Below are 19,974 nucleotides of genomic sequence, written 5' to 3' on the forward strand. Positions count from 1 at the left end.
CACATTTCCCCCATCTGAATCCCCAAAACTCTGCAATGGGGGCTGATTGTTGAGTTTTGAGAATTGGGATGGGGGAAATGTGCGTCTACAGAGCGGCAAATCCGAGGCGAAACCTCCCCGGCGCAGAAACGGCCTGAGATCCCAAGGGAATGCGGGGGGGGGGGGGGAGGAAGTGGGAAGGCAGGCGGCTTCCTTGGATGCTACTGCGCATGTGGCGTTCCACTGAGCATGCGCGGCAGTGGGCGCTGGTTGCAACTTGACGGGCAGCCGAGGAAGGGGATCCAGCTAGGCCGGCGTGGTTGGGATCGAGTTGGCGCCGGGATTTGCTGCGCGTGTGTGCGCGCGCGCGCCATGGGGAAGAGGGACAACCGGGTGGTGAGTGACCTAGGCCGCGGGCGGCCTTTGAGGCCTGCGACCCCGTTTGGAGCAGGCCCTGGCTGCGCTGGGTGGGGGGTCCAGGACCCCGGGAGCTCAGCAGAGCTCTGGCAGAGCCAGGCGGTGGCCTCTGGGGTTTGCAGGAAGGAGGGTGCGGCGGGGTGGGGGGGGGGAGGTATGCTTTGTCCGTCATACCCGCTGCAAATATTCCTGTCTCCCCGGTTAAAGAGAAGGTTCCCAAATTCTGGTGCGTGGGGGGTGTGGGAGTGGTGGCTTTTTTGGCTGCAGGATGTAGATCAAAAGGCTTCCTTCCTGTCAAGTGGCAAGGAGTAACACTGGGCTTGCTAGATTTATCATATCGAAGAAAAAAAATAAGGCACAGCGGGTAGCCCTGTGTTAGTCTGTCTGCAGTTGTAGAAAAGAGCCAAGAGTCCAGTAGCACCTTAAAGACTAACACGAATATTTTCTGGCAGGGTATGGGCTTTCGTGAGCCACAGCTCACTTCTTCAGAGTAGTTGAAAAGGTCAAGAGTCCAGTAGCACCTTAAAGACTAAGAAAAATATTTTCTGGCAGGGTATGAGCTTTCGTGAGCTACAGCTCACTTCTTCAGATAAAAGCTCATACCCTGCCAGAAAATATTTTTCTTAGTCTTTAAGGTGCTACTGGACTCTTGCTCTTTTCTACAAAAAAATAAGGGGGAGGGTAAGTAGCCAGGATAGTTGGAAGGAAGCAGTATGTTCCTGAATACTGGGGGGGGGGATATTGGGGGGAAAGGCTGCTAGTGAGCCACCCCGAGGCATTTGGTTTAGCCTCCATATGGCTATGTGGATCCTCCATCTAACACAGCTGATATTTGTTTATATGCTCTTTGGGGAGTGAGATTTGAGAGATTCGTTATTCTGTAGAGTGGTGCTTGTTTTTAAGTTTTCTTGTGGAATAGAAGATGCGGGGGGGGGGTTAATGAAAAAAGCTGCTTGAGAATTTTGTTGAGTCCCCTTGTCAATTCGTACTTATTTGCTACATCCCGGAGTCGTCTCCTAGTTCTGTTGCTAAATCACTTCAGCAGGCGCAGACAAGACTAATATTTGTGACTGTCCTGGCAAAGATAGTATCCCATTAAGTTGCACAGGGCTCCTCTGGAAGCGTTCGTTGCTTTTAGCATAGCCTGAAATTTTTTGTAATGCTTATTTTAGACTGACTCTTTGGTTTGCTTCTTGGTTGAGCAGAGATCAGGGCTTGTAAGAATTCTGTGTTGGACATGTTCAATGAATGATATACATGTGCTATATCAAAACAAAACTGAAGCACAGAATTATAAAGGTATTAGGGAAAAGGTGACATAGTAAAACTAGACTTACACATTACATTCACAGTGGTATCTGAAGAAGTGAGCTGTGGCTCACGAAAGCTCATACCCTACCAGAAAATATTTTTGTTAGTCTTTAAGGTGCTACTGGACTCTTGCCCTTTTTGACTACATTACATTCAGCAGCTAACCAGATCCGCTACTGAGAAACTTTACAGGAAGCTGCAATCAGTTCACCTTCCTTGACAGATGTGGAATCATAGCATTGGAAGGGGCCATACAGGCCATCTAGTCCAACCCCCTGCTTAATGCAGGATCAGCCTAGACTAGAGCATCCCTGGCAAGTGTTTGTCCAGCCTGTGGTGTAGATTTTTCAGGAAATACCTCCTAGTACAGGGGTTCTCAACAAGGGGGGGGGGAAATTCCCCCCCAGGGAGGAATTTTAGGGTTCCAGGCGGGGAATTTGGACCACTATTCAGCAAAGTGCGATGTCCTATAGAGATTATATGCAATCTGTAAAATTGTAGTTTTGTTTTTTTGAGTTAGACTATCTTGGGAAGGAAGGAATTATATTCTGAACAATGGTGAAAGGGGGGAATGGAGCAAAAAAGGTTGAAAACCACTGTCCTAGTGTCTCTAAGCCAAGATGGTTTGGCCATGGGGTCCTTCAGGAGTCTGGGTCAAGTCGCTCCTTTTCTGTTCTTTGCAGCCATTAAGGCATGTGACACAAACTTCTTTCACAGATAAGGGAGAGAAAGCTTGTGAAACGCTCTTTTAGGCCGCATATTAAATGCTACCGAGTTAAGTGGTGATTTTACAATTTACCCAAGCTGTAAATATTGTTACTAATTTCTACCAATTTGATAACATGTCAGTGTTTTTTAAGGAAAATTATTTCCAGGATCTGAGTGTACACAGTTTATGCTGCGCCAGAAAACAAGACTTTTAAAAAAAGACTAATATTTTTAAGATTGGGAAGGGGGAGACATGTTTTTCCTAAATATTTAACACAATCTCTGTTTAGTTTTTTAAAAGCTGTGTAGGAGTCAGAGAAGAGGCAGGAAGTATCACTGATTGCTGTGGACTTGGCAGTATGTGCCAAGATAACAACTCCCTCCCCCCGGGGATACTTTCAGTTTATCAACTTGTTGTCTTCTGTGGTTTGACACGTTGCCTGCAGAAGCCTCTTCTTAAGAAAATGCTTTCTATTTTTAAGAGGAGAATGGCTCCGCTTATATCTCGCCTCGCTTTGTCATCATTTCAGGCTTATATGAATCCCATAGCAATGGCTCGATCCCGAGGTCCTGCTCCATCGTCAGGACCTACCATACAAGACTACTTGAATAGACCAAGGCCAACGTGGTATGTAGGAGGAGGGTATTTTTTTTCCTCTTACAAAAGTAGCTGTTCTCCAAAATATACTCTGTAATGTTCCTCTGCAGCATAGAGAGTTCTGCCCCATTCACAGTAATATGCAAAGTGAGTCCAGATCAAATTATTGTGAGTTTGGTGACTAAGGTGGTTTATATGTAGATGCCCTGATCCAGCAAGGGGGAAGACCAGTGGAAGTTGTTGATGACAATGATGTATCCCATCCAGTTCCTCCTGATCTAACTTAAACATCCACTTTTGCAAAAAAATAAAAATAAAAAACATAAAAGCCAATGGATACTTCTAAGTGTATTTTTCCAAACTAACAGCACAGTTCCACTGCACTGACAGTGCCTTTCTATGTAGAGTTACTCCAGTCTAAACTCATAACCAATGGGCTTAGAGTGCAATAGCTCTGCATAGGATTACCCTACCAGTTTAATGGAATTAAGGCAGAAATCCTAAGAATGCTTTCCTGAGAGTAAGCCCCACTGAATAAAATGGGACTTATTTCTGAGTAGGTCTGCTTAGGATTGTTGCTTAACTGCACAATCCTAAGGGGGGGCAGCCATGCTGCCTCCTGAGTGGCTTGCTACCAGGTACAGTAAGCCGAAAATGTGATTTTAGAGAAGGCCCTATGAAACTCTCCATTGAGTATGCATGCCTTTTTCCCAGGCCGAAAGGGCTTAGGGAGCTCCGCCCCTGGGAACATCCCCTTTGACACTGGCGCGAACAGTGGCGGACTGGGTCTAAAAGTATTGGTGGCCAGGAGATAAAGGGGGCCCACCCACAATTATGAGGCTATCATTTAATTTTTATTAATTTTATTTTTAACATATTGTCTAATGTTTAAGGGGGCCCGCTTCATCGGGGCCCACAGGGCCCACTTGCCATCGGGCAAGCTAACACAATGGCCAGTCCACCCCTGGGCACAAACCCTTGCACTGGGAAAATGCTGCCGGCAAGGCTGCACCAGCGCCCACAGCTCGTGGTGCTGCATGGCTCCCTGGAGCCAGTGTAAGTGGCCCTGTACCAGTGTTGGTTCCTCTCTAGCCAGTGCAAGTGGTACTGGCGCTGGGGTTACACCGGCTGCTGTCTCCATTAGAATTTGGCTGTAAGTCTACCAGCCTGAGCATACATAGGTTTGGACTCAGCTAGCTTTTCCGCTCCATCTCCCCTGATTCCCCTCCTTACTACAACCCCCATTTCACATGGCTTTTGTCCATGCAGATCCCATAATACCCATTATAGTCTTTTTGGTGGTCTAAGGTGACCCCCTCCTCCTTTTTTCATTAGTGGAAAATCTGGGTTGCATCCAACCCCAAATCCCAAACTAATTGTGGGATACGTTAACTGGTTAACTGTAATTTTCTCATATCCTTCATTTCTAAATGTCAGGCTTCTGGGGTGTGCGGCTAGATACTTTGGAGATTTGCATAAATGACGGGTTGTTTTAATTAAAGGGAAGAAGTAAAAGAACAACTGGAGAAGAAAAAGAAGGGCTCCAAGGCCTTAGCAGAATTTGAAGAAAAGATGAACGAGGTTTGTTGTTTCAGTAAATTTTTCCTTTACCATCATTAGCATAATGGAATTATTTTAATGATTACCCTTTCCCAGCCACCTGCTGATTTTTTTTACTACATTTGTTTTGAAGCCGCAGCAAAAAAATATTGCTTTTCTCCCTCCCTTGCCACCCGTCATTGTTACTGAATGTCGTTTTTTTTTTTTTTAGTAGTAGCTGCATCTTGTTTTCTGGGCCTCTATTTTGCAAGCTTCTTTCAGAAGCATGAGGCCTGTACAGGAAGGGGTAATGTTCACATTTGATTCTGGACATTCCTTTCAAGACCACTCTGACAACATCAGCTGAAGCAATAGCACTGATGGCTGATAATACCTGTTGAGATGTGGTTACTACCTGCAAATGGGCAGTTCATGCCAGAGAGAAGAGGAGGAACCAGGAGAAGTAAACAAAAGGGGGATCAGAGGTACTCATCCTTAAGGGTGGCTGAGATGTCCTAGGGAACTTGGATCGTGCCTTCCAGTTTCATGGACAGAAGGATTTTGGTTGTGGAGCACAGCTTTCCTGCTTTGCCCCTTCCTACTGCAGCCTAAAATGCTACCTTCGTATGGGCAGGGAGCCGTAGGAGTAGCTGAGGGGACCAGAGGTCTGTTGTGATGGTGGAAAGTGCCATCAAGATACAGCTGATTTATGGCGACCCTGTAGGGTGTTCAAGGCAAAAGACATTGGAGGCGGTTTGCCATTGCCTGCCTCTGCATGGGCTGAGAGAGTTCTAGGAGAACTGTGACTGGCCCAAGGTCACCCAGCAGGCTTCATGTGGAGGAGTGGAGAACTGAACCCTGTTCTCCAGATTAGAGTCTATGGCTCTTAACCTCTACACCTGCTGGCTTTCTGGACCTCATCAGAGGTCTGTTGTGCGTGTGTATGGGTTTTTTTGTGTGTGTTTTTTGGTGAAAATGGCCCCTCTTTCTGTCTGTGGAAATTTTTAGCTTAGATCCAGGCCCTCATTTCTTTTACTGGAATGTCAAAAGGAACAGCCAACATTGGGATAAGCAATGAGAACCCCTACTCTACTAAACAGAAGCTAATTAACATTGATTTTTTTTACAGTGCTTTCTCTGTGTACATGTTGATTGTACTGTACATTTCTCTTGACAGCATATCCAAACAGGGATGCAGCTGTCCTGGTGCATAAACCAGACTTTCTGCCCTCTTGTCCAGAAGAAACAAGAAATACTGGACTGTTGGTGCTCCCATGGGATACTGTGTTGTTTTACTTTAGAGGGTTTTAATAAAAGATATTAAATGACTTGTTGTTTTTAGTTTTGTTAAGGACCAATGCTGTTATCTATGTTTTTTAGCAAAGACATGCAATAGAATTTTCAAACAAGGATAGCTTCTGCTGACATGAAAAACACAGTTTGTGAATGTATTCTTGGAAGAGATTGTTATGCACTTGGGAATTTGGGCATTTTCAGCTCTGTGGCTTATGTGGTAAGCAGAGTTAGACCCTTCTAAGCCAATTGGATTTATAAGGGTGTAACTCTGCTTAGGACAACCATTTCTCATTCTTTCACTAACTGCTTTAAAGTGTGTTTTACATGTTAGAGTTAGGCAGTTATCACACAGGTATTCCCAGCGATGTATTAAGAGTTTGAAAATGTTATAAAAAATACTGTTCGCACTTTCTATGTATTCCCACCGATGTATTAAAAGTTTGAAACTGTTATAAAAAATACTGTTCACACTTTGTTTGGCCCCTTTAGCTGTGAAGACGTCTTCCAACCACTTTTTTAGCCATGGCATCCAAAAATCCTTTTAAAGCGGTTTTTAAAGTGATGTTTTTTATAACATTTCCAAACCCTTGATACATCGCTGGGAATACTTAGTGCGGTAACAGCCTTAGTTTGTTTTAAAGTCCTGATCAATTAGAGTTTCCATGGCTAGGGGGTAGCAATCCTAATAACTCCTTGGACTAAGCCCCACTGAATAGAATGGGACTTACGTTCGAGTACACCTGATTAGTATGGCTCTCTTTGAGCGGCTGCTTCAGTGGGCTTGTACAGGGACAAAAGGGGGTGCTTCCTCTGCATGAGAAACACCATATAACCAAATGTTGCTCTCTGTATTTCGGTCCCCAAACTGGAAAACAATATTAATGAATTGCCTGAGTGTATCAAGTAGTGTCTGTCTAACAAATGTTGCTTTGGAGACCATTAAAGGTTCTTTTGAGAATGATTCATGATTCCTTTCACTGCTTTTCAGAACTGGAAAAAAGAATTGGAAAAACATAGGGAGAAATTGTTGAGTGGCAGCGAGAGCACTTCACGAAAGAAAGAGGTAAACGCCTTTAATGTATTCACTCAAGGACAACGGGAGCTGGATGTACCCATTAGGAGAGCTGCTGTTGTTCATTAATGCAATAACACAGCTATTGCCATAGATCATATGTTAAAAGGTAATGCCTTCGTTGGTGGTGCATGCACAACTAATTGGTCTATTGTTCATTTTTTTTAGAAAAAGAAGAAGGAGAAGAAAAAATCCAGTAGGGTGAGCAAAGATTTCAGTTGGTTTTTTTTTTTATACAGAAATTGAAACTTAGAGAACCAGTTAACTTTTTCAAGGCGAAAACTGAAATTTGTCTTCTGTTGTTGGCATTAGTAGTTGGCATTAGTAGTTAATACTGGCTAAAAATCTAGCTGATGCAGCTTTAATTAAGACTGTCTCCTAGACTCTGCTTTTGAAATACAGTGTAGTTTTTATAAATGTAAGAATCTTATTTTTTTCCTTGGACTGTGTATACCAATTCTGCATCTCACAAGTTTACGTTTTGTTGTGTTTGCTCAAGTTGTCTCCATCTTCCTCTTCCTCATCAAGTTCTGATTCTTCCAGTAGTTCTTCTGATTTCGAAGATGAGGTAAGAATTCTGTTCCTGCAGATTTTAACTGTTTTGTGTCCCTTCCATGGACTTGTGCCTGTCTTCCTTGCACCTTGAAGTTTTGATGTATTTGAATAAACCTCTGACCCAGGTGTCACTTCCTTTAGAATGACATTAGCCAGTGATCTTCCAAAATGGCGGTGTTTCGAACCAACATCCTAAACACATTAACTGGGATCTGTATCCAAGGGGGTTGCTGCCCGTTTTCTGTCAAAGTGGTACCTCTTGGTATTTTGTGCTGTGCCACTCCCCAGTCTCCTGAACTAAGCTATGGTTAAAAGTGGGAGGTTGAAAAGCCCCCAATGCTTGTGCAGTAGATCACACATGGTCGTTGGATCCCAACTAGTTACTTGAAAGTAGATGTACTGATCCTCAACTGTGAGGAAGTTTAGGGACAGCTGGGTATTTTACTTACTTTGCCAAAGCTTTTGCTGCTGGTGGTCTGAGTAGACAGTATTAACTTTGATGGACCAAGGGTCTGATTCAGTATAAGGCAGCTTCATGAGGCCTCTTGGGCAGAGGAGATATTCCAGGTTGCCAGACAGGCATTCTGCCATCTGGGCTGAGCTTCTACTTGGGCTTTCCACCTTCTCTTCTCCTGGGGTTCTGGGAGAAACCATGTGATCCCAGGCAACATGAGGGTCTCCTTAGTGGGTTCTTCAGCAGCCCCAGTCTCTGACTCCAGCCCCTGTTCATGGGCTCTCCAGGGTCTCAGGCAGAGGTCTTTCACATCATCTGCTTGCCTAACTGGAGATGCCAGGGTTTGAACCTGGGACCTTCTGCATGCCAAGCAGATGCCCTACCACTGAGCCACGGCCCCTCAGTGGTACTACATTTGCTATTTTTTTTTAAATGGAGAGCAGTTTATGCTGAAGTACATTTTTTAATGAATGCCACACAAAAAATGAACAGTTTTTGTTGGGCGATGTGAAATTGCCTACCCCAGGCACTGCACTGGTTTGAGGAAACAAGTGGATTTCTGGAGCAGTAGTCTGGGGAGATGGCCAGGGCCCTCTACTTGTATTGATGTTAGGAAGGGTAGACAGCCCCCCCCCCCACCGTTCCTGCAGGACTGAGGGTTTAGCATTTGTTTGTTCCTTTAAAGATGACAAGGTCTGTTTGGGAATACCAATGATGGTGGCTTCTCTGCAAAGCAGTTTGCAAGCAGCGAAGGGTGTGTGTGCTTAACTCTCTCTCCCACACTGCTTTTCCCCCAGTTGAGGTTCCAGATCTGGGTTTGTGACAGAAATGTGGATGTAGAGCTGCAAGTGATAAGAAACTGGTGGAGGCGGGGATTGCTGTGGAAGAAGCATAAGAATTTCTTGCTCCACTGCACATAACCTCCCCCACACACACACACAGACACACACTGCTGCTTTGCAGAGAAGAAGGCCATCTTCACATGGATTATTGGCCACAGGTTCGATGCTGTTGGGAAGTGTTTCTTTTCCTGCTTCCCCACAGCATCGCAGTGCATTTGTGCACCTCCCGGGGTTTCCCAGCTTTCCTCTGGTCTTTCCTAAACCTGCTATGCTGTGAAATTTGGGCAAAGATCACAGCAAATCCTGGCTGGCTGCTGTGCGGGTGGGAAAGTTTGGATTTTCCCAGTCCCTCTCACATGGTAGCCATTGTCCCTGCCCTTGTACCTGCGGCCACCATTTCTCCTCACAACGCACCACCAGGGGGCTTTTTTGGTTTTTAATCAGTAACTGAATATTGTTATAACAGTCTGCGTATCAGGTTCTCTGAATTCCTTCTTTCATTTAAAAAAAAAAGAGAGTAAGTCTCTAGCCCCTTTTGTTGTGGGGATATAAAACATACCTCTGCAACAAAAAGGCCTAGAAAAAAATACTTTTAAAAATGTGAATTCAGAGAACATGATATAGTTATTTCATAAAAATAATATTCAATTGCTGATTTTTTTTAAAAAGGTGAAAAAAGCCCTAGTGACTGGCACAGGGGGGAGGTGCTACTGCTGGAGAACTAGGTTGAGGAAACTGTGGGGAAACCTGACATTTGGAAGCCCCATTTTTGTTTTGTTGTATCAGCAGCTGCACCAGCGATGGGGAAACTACACATGCCTGCCCCTGTGTGGCAAAAACTGAAGTGAAGCTGAGGTTTTTGCATGCGAGGTGGCTGTGGGATGGTGTAGTTCAGTCCCCGTTCAGCTTATTTATAGAACAGAATGGAAGTACGCAGCAATGCCTATCAGGTTCTTTGCACAAAGGACTACTGAGGTGTTAGCATTTGAAAAAGAGAGCTGTACAAAAGGAAGGAGGGAAGTTCTTGCTGCTCTGATTAGAAATTCATTTCAGTTTGCCTAGACTTCCACCCAAATCAGCAAATACTGTACATGCCTACATAAGGGATTTGGGGCCAAAACCTTAAATTCCAGTGCTGGGGAAGTGTCTGTTAATTTAACAGGCCTTGATCGAACAAAACTCTTTAAGGATTGCAGTTATATCAACATATATTTCCTGAAACTGGTTGAAATGTTGTCCCTAAAGAAAGAAAAATGGGGTCCAAAATAATTCCACTATTACTTTTGGTTGGAGTGGCTGTATGAAGTATAATTTCAAAATGCCACTTTATTTGTAATTGTTACATTTCATTAATGTATTTCAATTTAACAGTACTTATTTGTCCGTACTAGAGGTTTATTTATACTGATTTCCTCATTAGAAATTCTAAAATATCCTCCTGGATATTGGAATCTAATCTATGAGGGAAGCATTAGAAAACAGTGAATGATAGAGCAGTGCTGCCTTTGTCCAATAATTCTCTAGTTGTTCAATGGAGCATTGTTGGACAAAGGCAGCTTCAGTCTAAGGGATTTGTATAAGATGCAGCCATTCTGATTGTTGGTCTACAAGTTTATGCTTTGTTTCAAACTGAATACTTGATACCAATTTAGTGTGAATTAAACACAAGCGGTTTTCTTATTTGTGGCCAGGATAAAAAACAAGGGAAAAAGAGAAGGAAAAAGAAGTACCACTCCTCACGGAAGTCATCTGAAAGCTCCAATTCAGATTCTGAATCGGACAGCAAGGTAAGATGTAATCACCTATGAAGTCTTAGTGGCATTTTTCAAAGATACTGTGTGTGTGAGTGTGTGTGTAAAGTGCCATCAAGTCGCAGCAGACTTATGGCGACCCCTTATGGGGTTTTCAAGGCAAGAGACTAACAGAGGTGGTTTGCCAGTGCCTTCCTCTGAATAGCAACCCTGGACTTCCTTGGTGGTCTCCCATCCAAATACTAACCAGGGCTGACCCTGCTTAGCTTCTGAGATCTGACAAGATCAGGCTAGCCTTGGCCATCCAGGTCAGGGCCAAAGATACAGTAGGACTTGTTTTATATCTTGGATTTACATCATAGACTTAGCTCTGTGGGGCTGACCCTTTCACTAGGCCACTGCTTTGGCATATCTTTCTCAGGGAGAGAGACAGGTTACAGGCAAAAGGAATTCAGCCAGAGGGCAAATGAAGAATTTGGGGTGGAGAAGCCCAAGAGTGGTTGCATGGCATGAGCAGGGGTAGTATGCTGCTGGGAACATAGACCTTTCAGCCCAAGGTCTTTGAAAGGCATAAAGAAGACTGGTGTGAGGTCCTCATCAAAGAGTCACTAGTTGCGTCAGCAAAGGAAGTAGGGGAAGGGGAGGAGGGACTTGTCAGCCATTTTATTTTATTTTATTTTAAACAATAACTACCTCACTTTTTATTCAGGACAGCTTAAAAAACAGAAAGTCAAAGGAAGATCGTGAAAGAGAAAAGGTAACATTTTATATACTTTTAATCTCTCAAAGGCCCAAAGACTCGATTTGTGGCATTTGTCAAACGAAACTCAAATATCTCTATTTTCAGAAGTGCTTCTTTCAGTGTTGCAAATAGAGGGTTTTTCCCCCCAAACATCTTCTGAATTGTACTTGTCAGTAGGCATTCATAGAATCATAGAGTTGGAAGGGACCACCAGGTTCATCTAGTCCAACCCCCTGCACAATGCAGGAAATTTACAACTACCCTCCCCCCACACACACCCCAGTGACCCTTACTCCATGCCCAGAAGATGACCAAGATGCCCTCCCTCTCATCATCTGCTTAAGGTTATAGAGTCAGCATTGCTGACAGATGGCCATCTAACCTCTTCTTAAAAACCTCCAGGGAAGGAGAGCTTACCACCTCCTGAGGAAGCCTTTTCCTCTGAGGAACCGCTCTAACTGTTAGAAAAGTCTTCCTAATGTCTCGACGGAAACTCTTTTGATTTAATTTCAACCCGTTGTTTTCTGTTGCCTCAGAAGGTCGGACCAGAAACAACTCGGCACCCTCCTCTATGTGACAGCCCTTCAAGTACTTGAAGATGGTTATCATATCCCCTCTCAGTCTTCTCCTCTTCAGGCTAAACATACACAGCTCCTTCAACCTTTCCTCATATGATTTGGTCTCCAGACCCCTCACCATCTTTGTTTCCCTCCTCTGGACATGTTCCAGCTTGTCTACGTCTTTCTTAAATTGTGGTTTCCAAAACTGAACACAGTACTCTAGGTGAGGTCTAACCAGAGCAGAGTAAAGCGATACCAGCACTTCGCATGATCTGGACACTTGGTGCTGAAGTGATTGCAAGATCCCTAGTTAAAAAGTCTGTTGCCTGGTCTCTTCATTGAATTGCTGTTGTGGAATGTCAAATTGTACCAAGTTACATTCAGATCTGTGATACCAATCTGGTTCCAAATAGCAACTTCGTAGACACTTATATGGCTGATTTCAAAATCATATGCTACTTTCATCACCACTCTTCCTATGGCTTCGTTAGTTTTCTTGCCTGACTGGTTCATTCCTGCCAACAGCACGTAGACTCTCATGTTCATAACTTCGGTGCGAAATTTCTCCCAGACCCACAATTTGTTTTAACATGCATACTCACACAACTCATCACTTCCTGTGGAGCAGTTCTTCCCATCTTCCTCTATGTCACATTTCCCTCCTACCTTCTTCCCAATCTTTAGCCCAGGGGTCCTCAACATGGTGTCTGTGGGCATCATGGCGGCCACCTACACATTTCCTGGTGCTTGCCAAGTGTTTTTAGAAAGCAGGCAGAGACACGTCGGGCTTTTGCCCTGCAGGACTTCTGGTTGGCCATTGGAGATCTGATTGGTTGTGCAGATTTTTTGAAAGTTGCTTCAGCAACAGTTGCCACCACAGCAAGAAAGATCTTCACTGCACTACTTTGTGTGTATTGAAGAAAATATTTTTGAAGCATTTTCATTTTGAAAGGCGTCTTGTTAAACAGAGCTGCTTCCTGAAACGTTGAGGAGTTATTGTTAGAGTTATGCATGACCTCACTCTCTGGCATTTAGTAGTTGGCTCTGCCTCCTGTGGCAGCCATTTTGTATTTGTGTCCACCACCTTGTGCCAGAATTCCAAAGGTGCTTGAGGGCTCAGACAGGTTAGGGACCCCAGCTTTAGCCTCTGTGCCTGCCGAGCACTTCTGTATCATCTTCTCCTTGATAGATAACAGCTTTTCCCTCCTTCAGTTCTGTGTGAGTTTTTTCCACAAGCTCCTTTTTCAGCGGCTGTATTACAAACTCCTCAGGTCTCTCTCTCTTCTGTATATTGTGCCCCGAAGTTCCTGTTCCTCAGTTTGACTCCTATACTGTCTTTTACTTACTTCTCTCCTCTTCAGCTCTGCTCATACTGTTTCCCTTTCTGCTCTTGGGCTTTTCAGAGGTGTAAAATGTATATTTCGGTACCCTAACAGAAGCTGCAAAGTTTGCCAAGATTCTGATTGCTGAAACATTCTATGACATCACAGCAGCTCAGCTAGGCAAGGCAGCCGAGACAGGCAAGGCTTGCACACAAGCAGCCAAGGGGTGATTGGTAGTTAAGATTTGTGCCATAGAATAACTTTCTGTTGCATTTAGCTGAAAGCAAATGATAATATAACCTGTATTTAAACTAGCTTTTCAGATCTGTTAAATTGTGCAAAGAAAATAATCCTCTGCAACAAATATACCAAGCTAATTATATCATTTTCTTTGTAAAGCCGCTGCATACATTAACCTTTCAGAAACAAGAATGTGGTTGCTAATTTCCCATGAGAGGATAAATAAACTTCTAAAAGCTATTTTATAAACATACTTTATTTCAGGGGCTAATTTTATTTAGGGTAGAGTTGCAATAGATTCTGTACAGAACCCCAGTGAGCCATGACTGGGCAGAAAGGTGGGATATACATTTTGTAAATATATTTATATATAGCTCCACTCAGCATGTAATCATTGACTCCTTTGGTTCCAGTGTCTGTCCTTATTTCATTCCCCTTACACCTGTTGAAGAATTCCCTGTTGGTTTTTCACTGAAATAAGCTAAATGCTTTTGACCCATAATTTTTTTGGATGAGTGAATTAATCAACAGGGATGAAATTATAGCTATGGGGGACATAAATAGTGGTTGGATTTGCTTTCTGTTTTCAGCTTTAGTTTCTAATTCAATTACCAGGGTTGCTGGGTCCCTCTTTGCCACCGGCGGGAGGTTTTTGGGGCAGAGCCTGAGGAAGACGAGGTTTGGGGAGGGGAGGGACTTCAATGCCATAGAGTCCAATTGCCAAAGCAGCCATTTTTTCCAGGTGAACTTATCTCTATCGGATGGAGATGAGTTGTAATAGCAGGAGATCTCCAGATAGTACCTGGAGGTTGGCAACCCTATCAATTACCCATATATAAATCAAGATGTTCCAATTCAAACTTTGATTTTTAAGGGTTTTTAAATCGCTGTTGATGGTTAGTAAATCAAATGTGGCACTTTTTCTCCCCGTGCAGGACAGCAAAACACTTGTTCGGAAAAGGATAAAAATGGAGTGTGGGGATGGCCCGTTATTATCAGATTCTGCCTCAGAATCTGACCATATAGAGGAGGTTGGTATTAATATTATATCCGTCCCAATGTAGTAGAAACATACTCAGCACATTAAAACCCTGTTTGTTGGCAACTGTGGTCATTTGGGAGCCACATGATACAATTATCATCCTCTGCTGGCCTCCCTATTCCCCCCCTTGTTCTGTGTCACTCCCATTATGCGGGGGGGGGGGGGGCAACCTACTGCTTATTCCGGGCACTATTGGTCAAATTAAGTGCCATCTGGAGTTTTTAAGGGTTTTTAATTGGATTTTATTGTTTAATTTTAGAATTATTACTTTTATTGTTAATATTTGATATGTTTAATGATGTTCCCCGCCCTGAGCCTTGTCTTGGCCGGGGAGGGCGGGTTATAAATTGAACAAACAAATAAATAAAAATAAATTATTTAAATCTATTTTAAGCATTTCTTCAACAGTTAAAACAAGTCATTAAATCATTACAGTGAAATAATAGAATAATATGTCAGCACGTTTGAAAAATATTGTTCTGTTCTTCTCCTACCCCCACCCCATGCCTTAGGTACCAACAAAAAAGAAGAAAAATAATGAAGAAAAAGAGAAAAATGTGAGCATTTTCTTCAGTTGAGAAACTTCAGAAAGCACTTGTCCTAACCTTAACCTAAACATCTGCTGACACAACCTCCACACACAGACGCACAACGCACGCTCTGTCCAGACCACCTTGTAGGCGAGGCAGGATAAAAATGTACTATATAGATACTGTTGACTTTGTGTACAGTTATCAGAACAGTAATAAGGATATTTTAATTTTATTTATATATGAATTAAATTTGCATCATACTTTTCAGGTGGAATAATTAGTATTCAGCAAACAATGCTGCTGTCCATAAATAAATGCACTGTACATAAACAAAAAAATACAAATCTTGGGCCCTGCTTTTAGTCATACAGTAAAGGGCTAGTTGCAAATGAAGCAGTGGAAGGAAGGGCGCTTGATCGGACAGTGTTGCCGTGAAGTTTGTTAGCAGGGATTTATGTCCTGCTAGGATCAGGCTAATGTTCTGTTGCTGGGAGTGGACATTACCCAGCAGCCACTGACCTTCTGGTTAGTGGCAGGTCAAGACTGACCTTTCCTTTGCTTATGTGGCCACAAGGTAACTGAGAGCCAGAGCGTAGTTCAGGAAGGAAGGAAGGAAGAAGGGTCCTTTTCCCCCCCTCTACTGCTGCTTATCCTCTGACCAGTGACTGGGGGCTAGGCAAGTCTTCCATCAAATTAGACCTTTTAATATAGCTACCAAGCATGTCTGGCAGCTTTTTCAAACTGACTATCCTGCATCTTGGAAAGATATTTTTTCCCAGCCTTGCTATCTGATGTTTCAGGACTGAATTTAAGACTTCAGATATTTAGAACCACCACTCTGCCAGTGCACAAATGCCTCTGCACAAAGCTAGATTTATGCGCAAGCTAAGTAAGATAAATTTTAGGGCCCCAGATTATGAGAGGCCTCTAAATGCGGGGAAAAGATTACTAAATTGTATTGTTTTGGTAATGCTACGAGGCTTCCACATGTCTTAATCCCACCGTGCCTTTGCTATTCAATCGTTTAATTTGCTTGGGTGGCGTTAGTGTAACTTTGAAATTGCTTTGGTGAGATTTTTCTTTTGAAAATATGTGTACTCAGTCATGGACTGAGCACACTGAATTTAGACTAATGAAATGATTTCTGATCTTTTCTGTTTTTCAAAGGATAAAACAAAAAAGCGAAAGAAGCACAAGAAGCACGGCAAAAGGAAGTAAAAGAAGCTAGCTTCAGTCGAGACTTTTCCCCCTCCTAAAAATCGAAAGTGCAATGAGAATAGAGGAAACTGCAACTGTGAAAACGATGACTTTACCAAACTGCATGAGCTCTCCTGTGTTTTAACAATATTCTAGAATTTCAGCTTGCCCAGAGCCATGGAGCTGGAAGTAGCCATTGTTGTTGCCTGATGCTTAAAACATGTAGTACCTCTTTTCTTCTTTCTCTCTCTTTCTTTCTCTCTCTCATAACTGGTGTTAAATGTTCTTAAATAAGTCCCGCACATGTTTGAATGATTCAGCAGCACTGTGGAATTGGGCTGATGCTAAAAAGGTTTTTGACTGTGCTCTGTGGCACACATGCAGTTTTTAGATGTTAGGGGTTCCTCTACCGTGTAAGGAAAGGAACCGGTTCTCCCATCCAAAGCAACTGTGAATATGGATCAGTTCCATCTGTTGTTATAAATGGAACAGGCTTGACAGACAGAGGCTTTGTGGACAGTATACACAGTGGAGCTGCTGTGCCCATGACGATCAAAAAGTTGCTTCGGGTGTTTATTTTTTATCAGGAGAGCGATTTGATATTTAGTTGGTTCATTATGAAGAAAAATTCCTCTTCAAAGATGGACACACCATAACACTTTCTTTGACATTTAATTGTTACTGAAATCGGTACATGCTTGTAACATACATATATGGTAGACGTGTGTAACTTTGCGCTTGGTTTTGGGACGGGACATGGGTGTTCACGCTCTCTTGGATTAGTGGAAATCGTTGACCCTTGCAAACAGCAGCAGTACTTGATGATATTGTAGCTGTGCATGCAAGGGTAATCTCAGCAGGCTGTTTGTTTTTGGATATGGGGCAGAATCCCCTGGGCATTTTTCCTGTGCAAGCCCTGCTGAAATAAAGGGGAGTCTGCACAGGAGCAATTGTGCAGGTAGGCTGTATGGGCAGCGGCAACCATGTCTCCCCATTGACAGGGAGGCAGGATGGGCTAATAGTTGTGACAAAAGGTTGCGTGGGTGAGAGGAACTCTGCTGCCATACTTCACCCAGCTTCTTCCCAGCCCTAGGAGAAAAGTGCCTGCAGCAATAGAGTACAGGGAGGTGAGGTGGGGGATGGTTGAACTTCTGTTCCTCCTTTTATTCTTAAACAAAATAGTCACACCTTCCCTGCTTTATATGCGAACAGTCCAGACACATGAATAACAAATGTAGCTGTCCCCTCGCATCTGGCTTGGCTGTTAGTTTATTCCGGACCTGTAGCATAAGCTGCTGGGCTGAGCAAAAACACCAATGCATAGCTGACATCCAAAAAGTGTGGATTTTATCCCATTAATTAAAAGAATACTGTGCTAGTAATAAGACACATTACAATCATTTGAGGTATTGGTGAGTTGGACTGAACTTTTGTTTGGCAAATTTTTATTTCTTGTGTTGTAATTAAGGTATTTAGAATTAATATTTTGCATGGTTTTGTACCAATTTTAAATTAACCAATAGAGGAATACAGTTGTAACCAGTGGGTTGTTTTTTTCTCCCTAATAATTATGTTCCACATGCAACATTATTATAGATGTTATAGTTTCTATTGCATTCACGGCTATGTTTAAATACATACTTGCCAGAGATATTTAGCATGTAAAACGCTGGGGGGTTTGATATCAAACAGCTTCATATTGAAGCTGATTTTATTGTACGCAAGTTCAGTGGCAGACCTGTTATGCAACTATGTCTTGGAATATAAAATTACTGGCAGACACTCAGTAAAGAAAATGTTTCAAAAATGTTTTTTCTTTCTGGATTTTGTGTGTGTGTTTAAGACAGACAGACCAATCTTAATTGCCTTCTTGGCTGCTTCAGAAATAACTTTTAAAAGTGTATGTCCAGTGTGATGTAGTGGTTAAGCTGTCAGACTAGGATCTGGGAAACCCAGGTTCGAATCCCCACTCTGCCATGGAAACTTGCTGGGTGACCTTGGACCAGTTACACACTCAGCCTCGACCCTGGCAAGTATTGGGATGGGAGACCTCCAGGAATACCAGGGGTGTGACGCGGAGGCAGGCAATAGCAAACCACCTCTGGAGGTCTTTTGCCTTGAAAACCTCCTGGGTCGCCATAAGTCAGCTGTAACTTGATGGGGAAAAAAAAAGACCATCTGCATGCCATGGGAGAAGGCTAGCCTCTGGGATGCACTTGTTTCTCTGTCTAATGGTATGAAGCAAGCCAGAGACTGCATAATGCTCCCTTCTTCAGTTTGCTGTTTGAAAGATGAATATTCATCTCTCAATATTAAGTCAAGTTGATAGAAATAAACATCTGCTATTATCTGTGGAAAGCTTGGCCCTCCACTGAATAACAAGTAGGTACCTCTGGAACCGCCCTGACCTGGATGGCCCAGGCTAGCCTGATCTCGTCAGATCTCAGAAGCTAAGCAGGGTCAGCCCTGGTTAGTATTTGGATGGGAGACCACCAAGGAATACCAGGGTTGAGGAAGGCATTGGCAAACCACCTCTGTCAGTCTCTTGCCATGAAAACCCCAAATGGGGTTGCCATAAGTCGTCTGCGACTTGATGGCACTTCACACGCACACACACATCTCTGGAACCAATAAATGCTGTAAGATCAAGAGTGGGGCTCAGGTTGCATGCCTCCTCCCACTATCTTTGTGTAGAACCTCCTCTTCCTATGATTGCTAAGTGAGATATACTGTCATAAGCAGCTTTGGACTCAATACCCAAAACCAAGAAAAATACCTCTGAAGTGTAGGATGTGCTAGAGTGGGGTTGTCATCATTTCTAGAGAGTTATGGATCTAAACTGCATAGGGGCATGCTAGGGTTCTTCAAGGAGATCAGCAATGGTAGTACACTTTCTTGAAATACAGCTTGTCACCATTACTTCTTCCATGTGTAAAAATTCCCTTGAACATCTGTAGTACACTCTGAATATAAGCAACAACATTCCTGTAGAGCACTGGTTCCCAACCAGGGGTCCGTGGACCCCCAGGGGTCCGTGAGAACTAAATTAAGGTCCTCGAAACAAAGTTATAAACCCATAATAAATATTTTCAATTAAAAGTTATCTATTATAAAAATATATATTCAAATATTATTCTAAGTTTAATGTTTAACTAACAGTTATGATTAAAGTTTATTTTCAAATTCTCGGAATTTTTATTTTGAACCTTGGGGTCCCTGCACCGAACAAAAAAGTCCTAGTGGTCCCTGGTCAAAAAAAGGTTGGGAACCACTGCTGTAGAGTGAAGCTGAAACCTTGACAGGGTGGTGTAGTGGTTATTACAGAGCTGGATCAGGATCAGGTGAGCTGGCACTGAATTCCCCACTCGGCATTAAGATCACTTGGTGATGCTGAGCCAGTCTCTCATTCCAATCTCTCTCTCTGGGGCATTATGATGAAATAATTGGATGACTCTACCAGTGTATCCTTGGAGAAAAGGTGGGCTATAAATAGGTTTACCAACTTCCATGTGAGGCTTGGAGATCTCTCTGAATTACAACTGACCTCCAGGTGCTAGAGATCAGTTCCCCTGGAGAAAATGGCTGCATTGTAAGATGGACTCAGTGACATTATACCCTGCTGAGGTCTCCACAGGCTCCAGCCCCAAATCTCCAGGAATTTCCCAACCCAGAGTTGGCATCCCTAGCAAAAACGTAAGGTCTCAGTGGTTTGGTGTTAAAACTTTCCCCACATATATCAATTTCCTAGGATGGGTTGGTCCTGGGACAGCCCCCACTAGGGTTTTCCAACAGGCCTGAAGAAAAATGTCCTGTTCC

General features: G+C 43.2%; 1 protein-coding gene across 1 annotated transcript; it reads left to right on the plus strand.

Moving 5' to 3' along the window:
- Nucleotides 1–350: 350 nt before the first annotated feature.
- Nucleotides 351–16,190, plus strand: FAM133B (family with sequence similarity 133 member B). Its single transcript, XM_056857678.1, has 11 exons — nucleotides 351–375; nucleotides 2,946–3,043; nucleotides 4,516–4,594; nucleotides 6,837–6,911; nucleotides 7,089–7,121; nucleotides 7,420–7,488; nucleotides 10,463–10,558; nucleotides 11,232–11,279; nucleotides 14,322–14,417; nucleotides 14,941–14,985; nucleotides 16,129–16,190. Exons 1-11 carry the CDS (start codon nucleotides 352–354, stop codon nucleotides 16,177–16,179), a joined length of 714 nt encoding a protein of 237 aa, XP_056713656.1. The 5' UTR covers nucleotide 351; the 3' UTR covers nucleotides 16,180–16,190.
- Nucleotides 16,191–19,974: the final 3,784 nt, after the last annotated feature.

The sequence above is a fragment of the Euleptes europaea genome, chromosome 11 (assembly GCF_029931775.1).
Source record: "Euleptes europaea isolate rEulEur1 chromosome 11, rEulEur1.hap1, whole genome shotgun sequence".
Lineage (NCBI taxonomy): Eukaryota > Metazoa > Chordata > Lepidosauria > Squamata > Sphaerodactylidae > Euleptes > Euleptes europaea.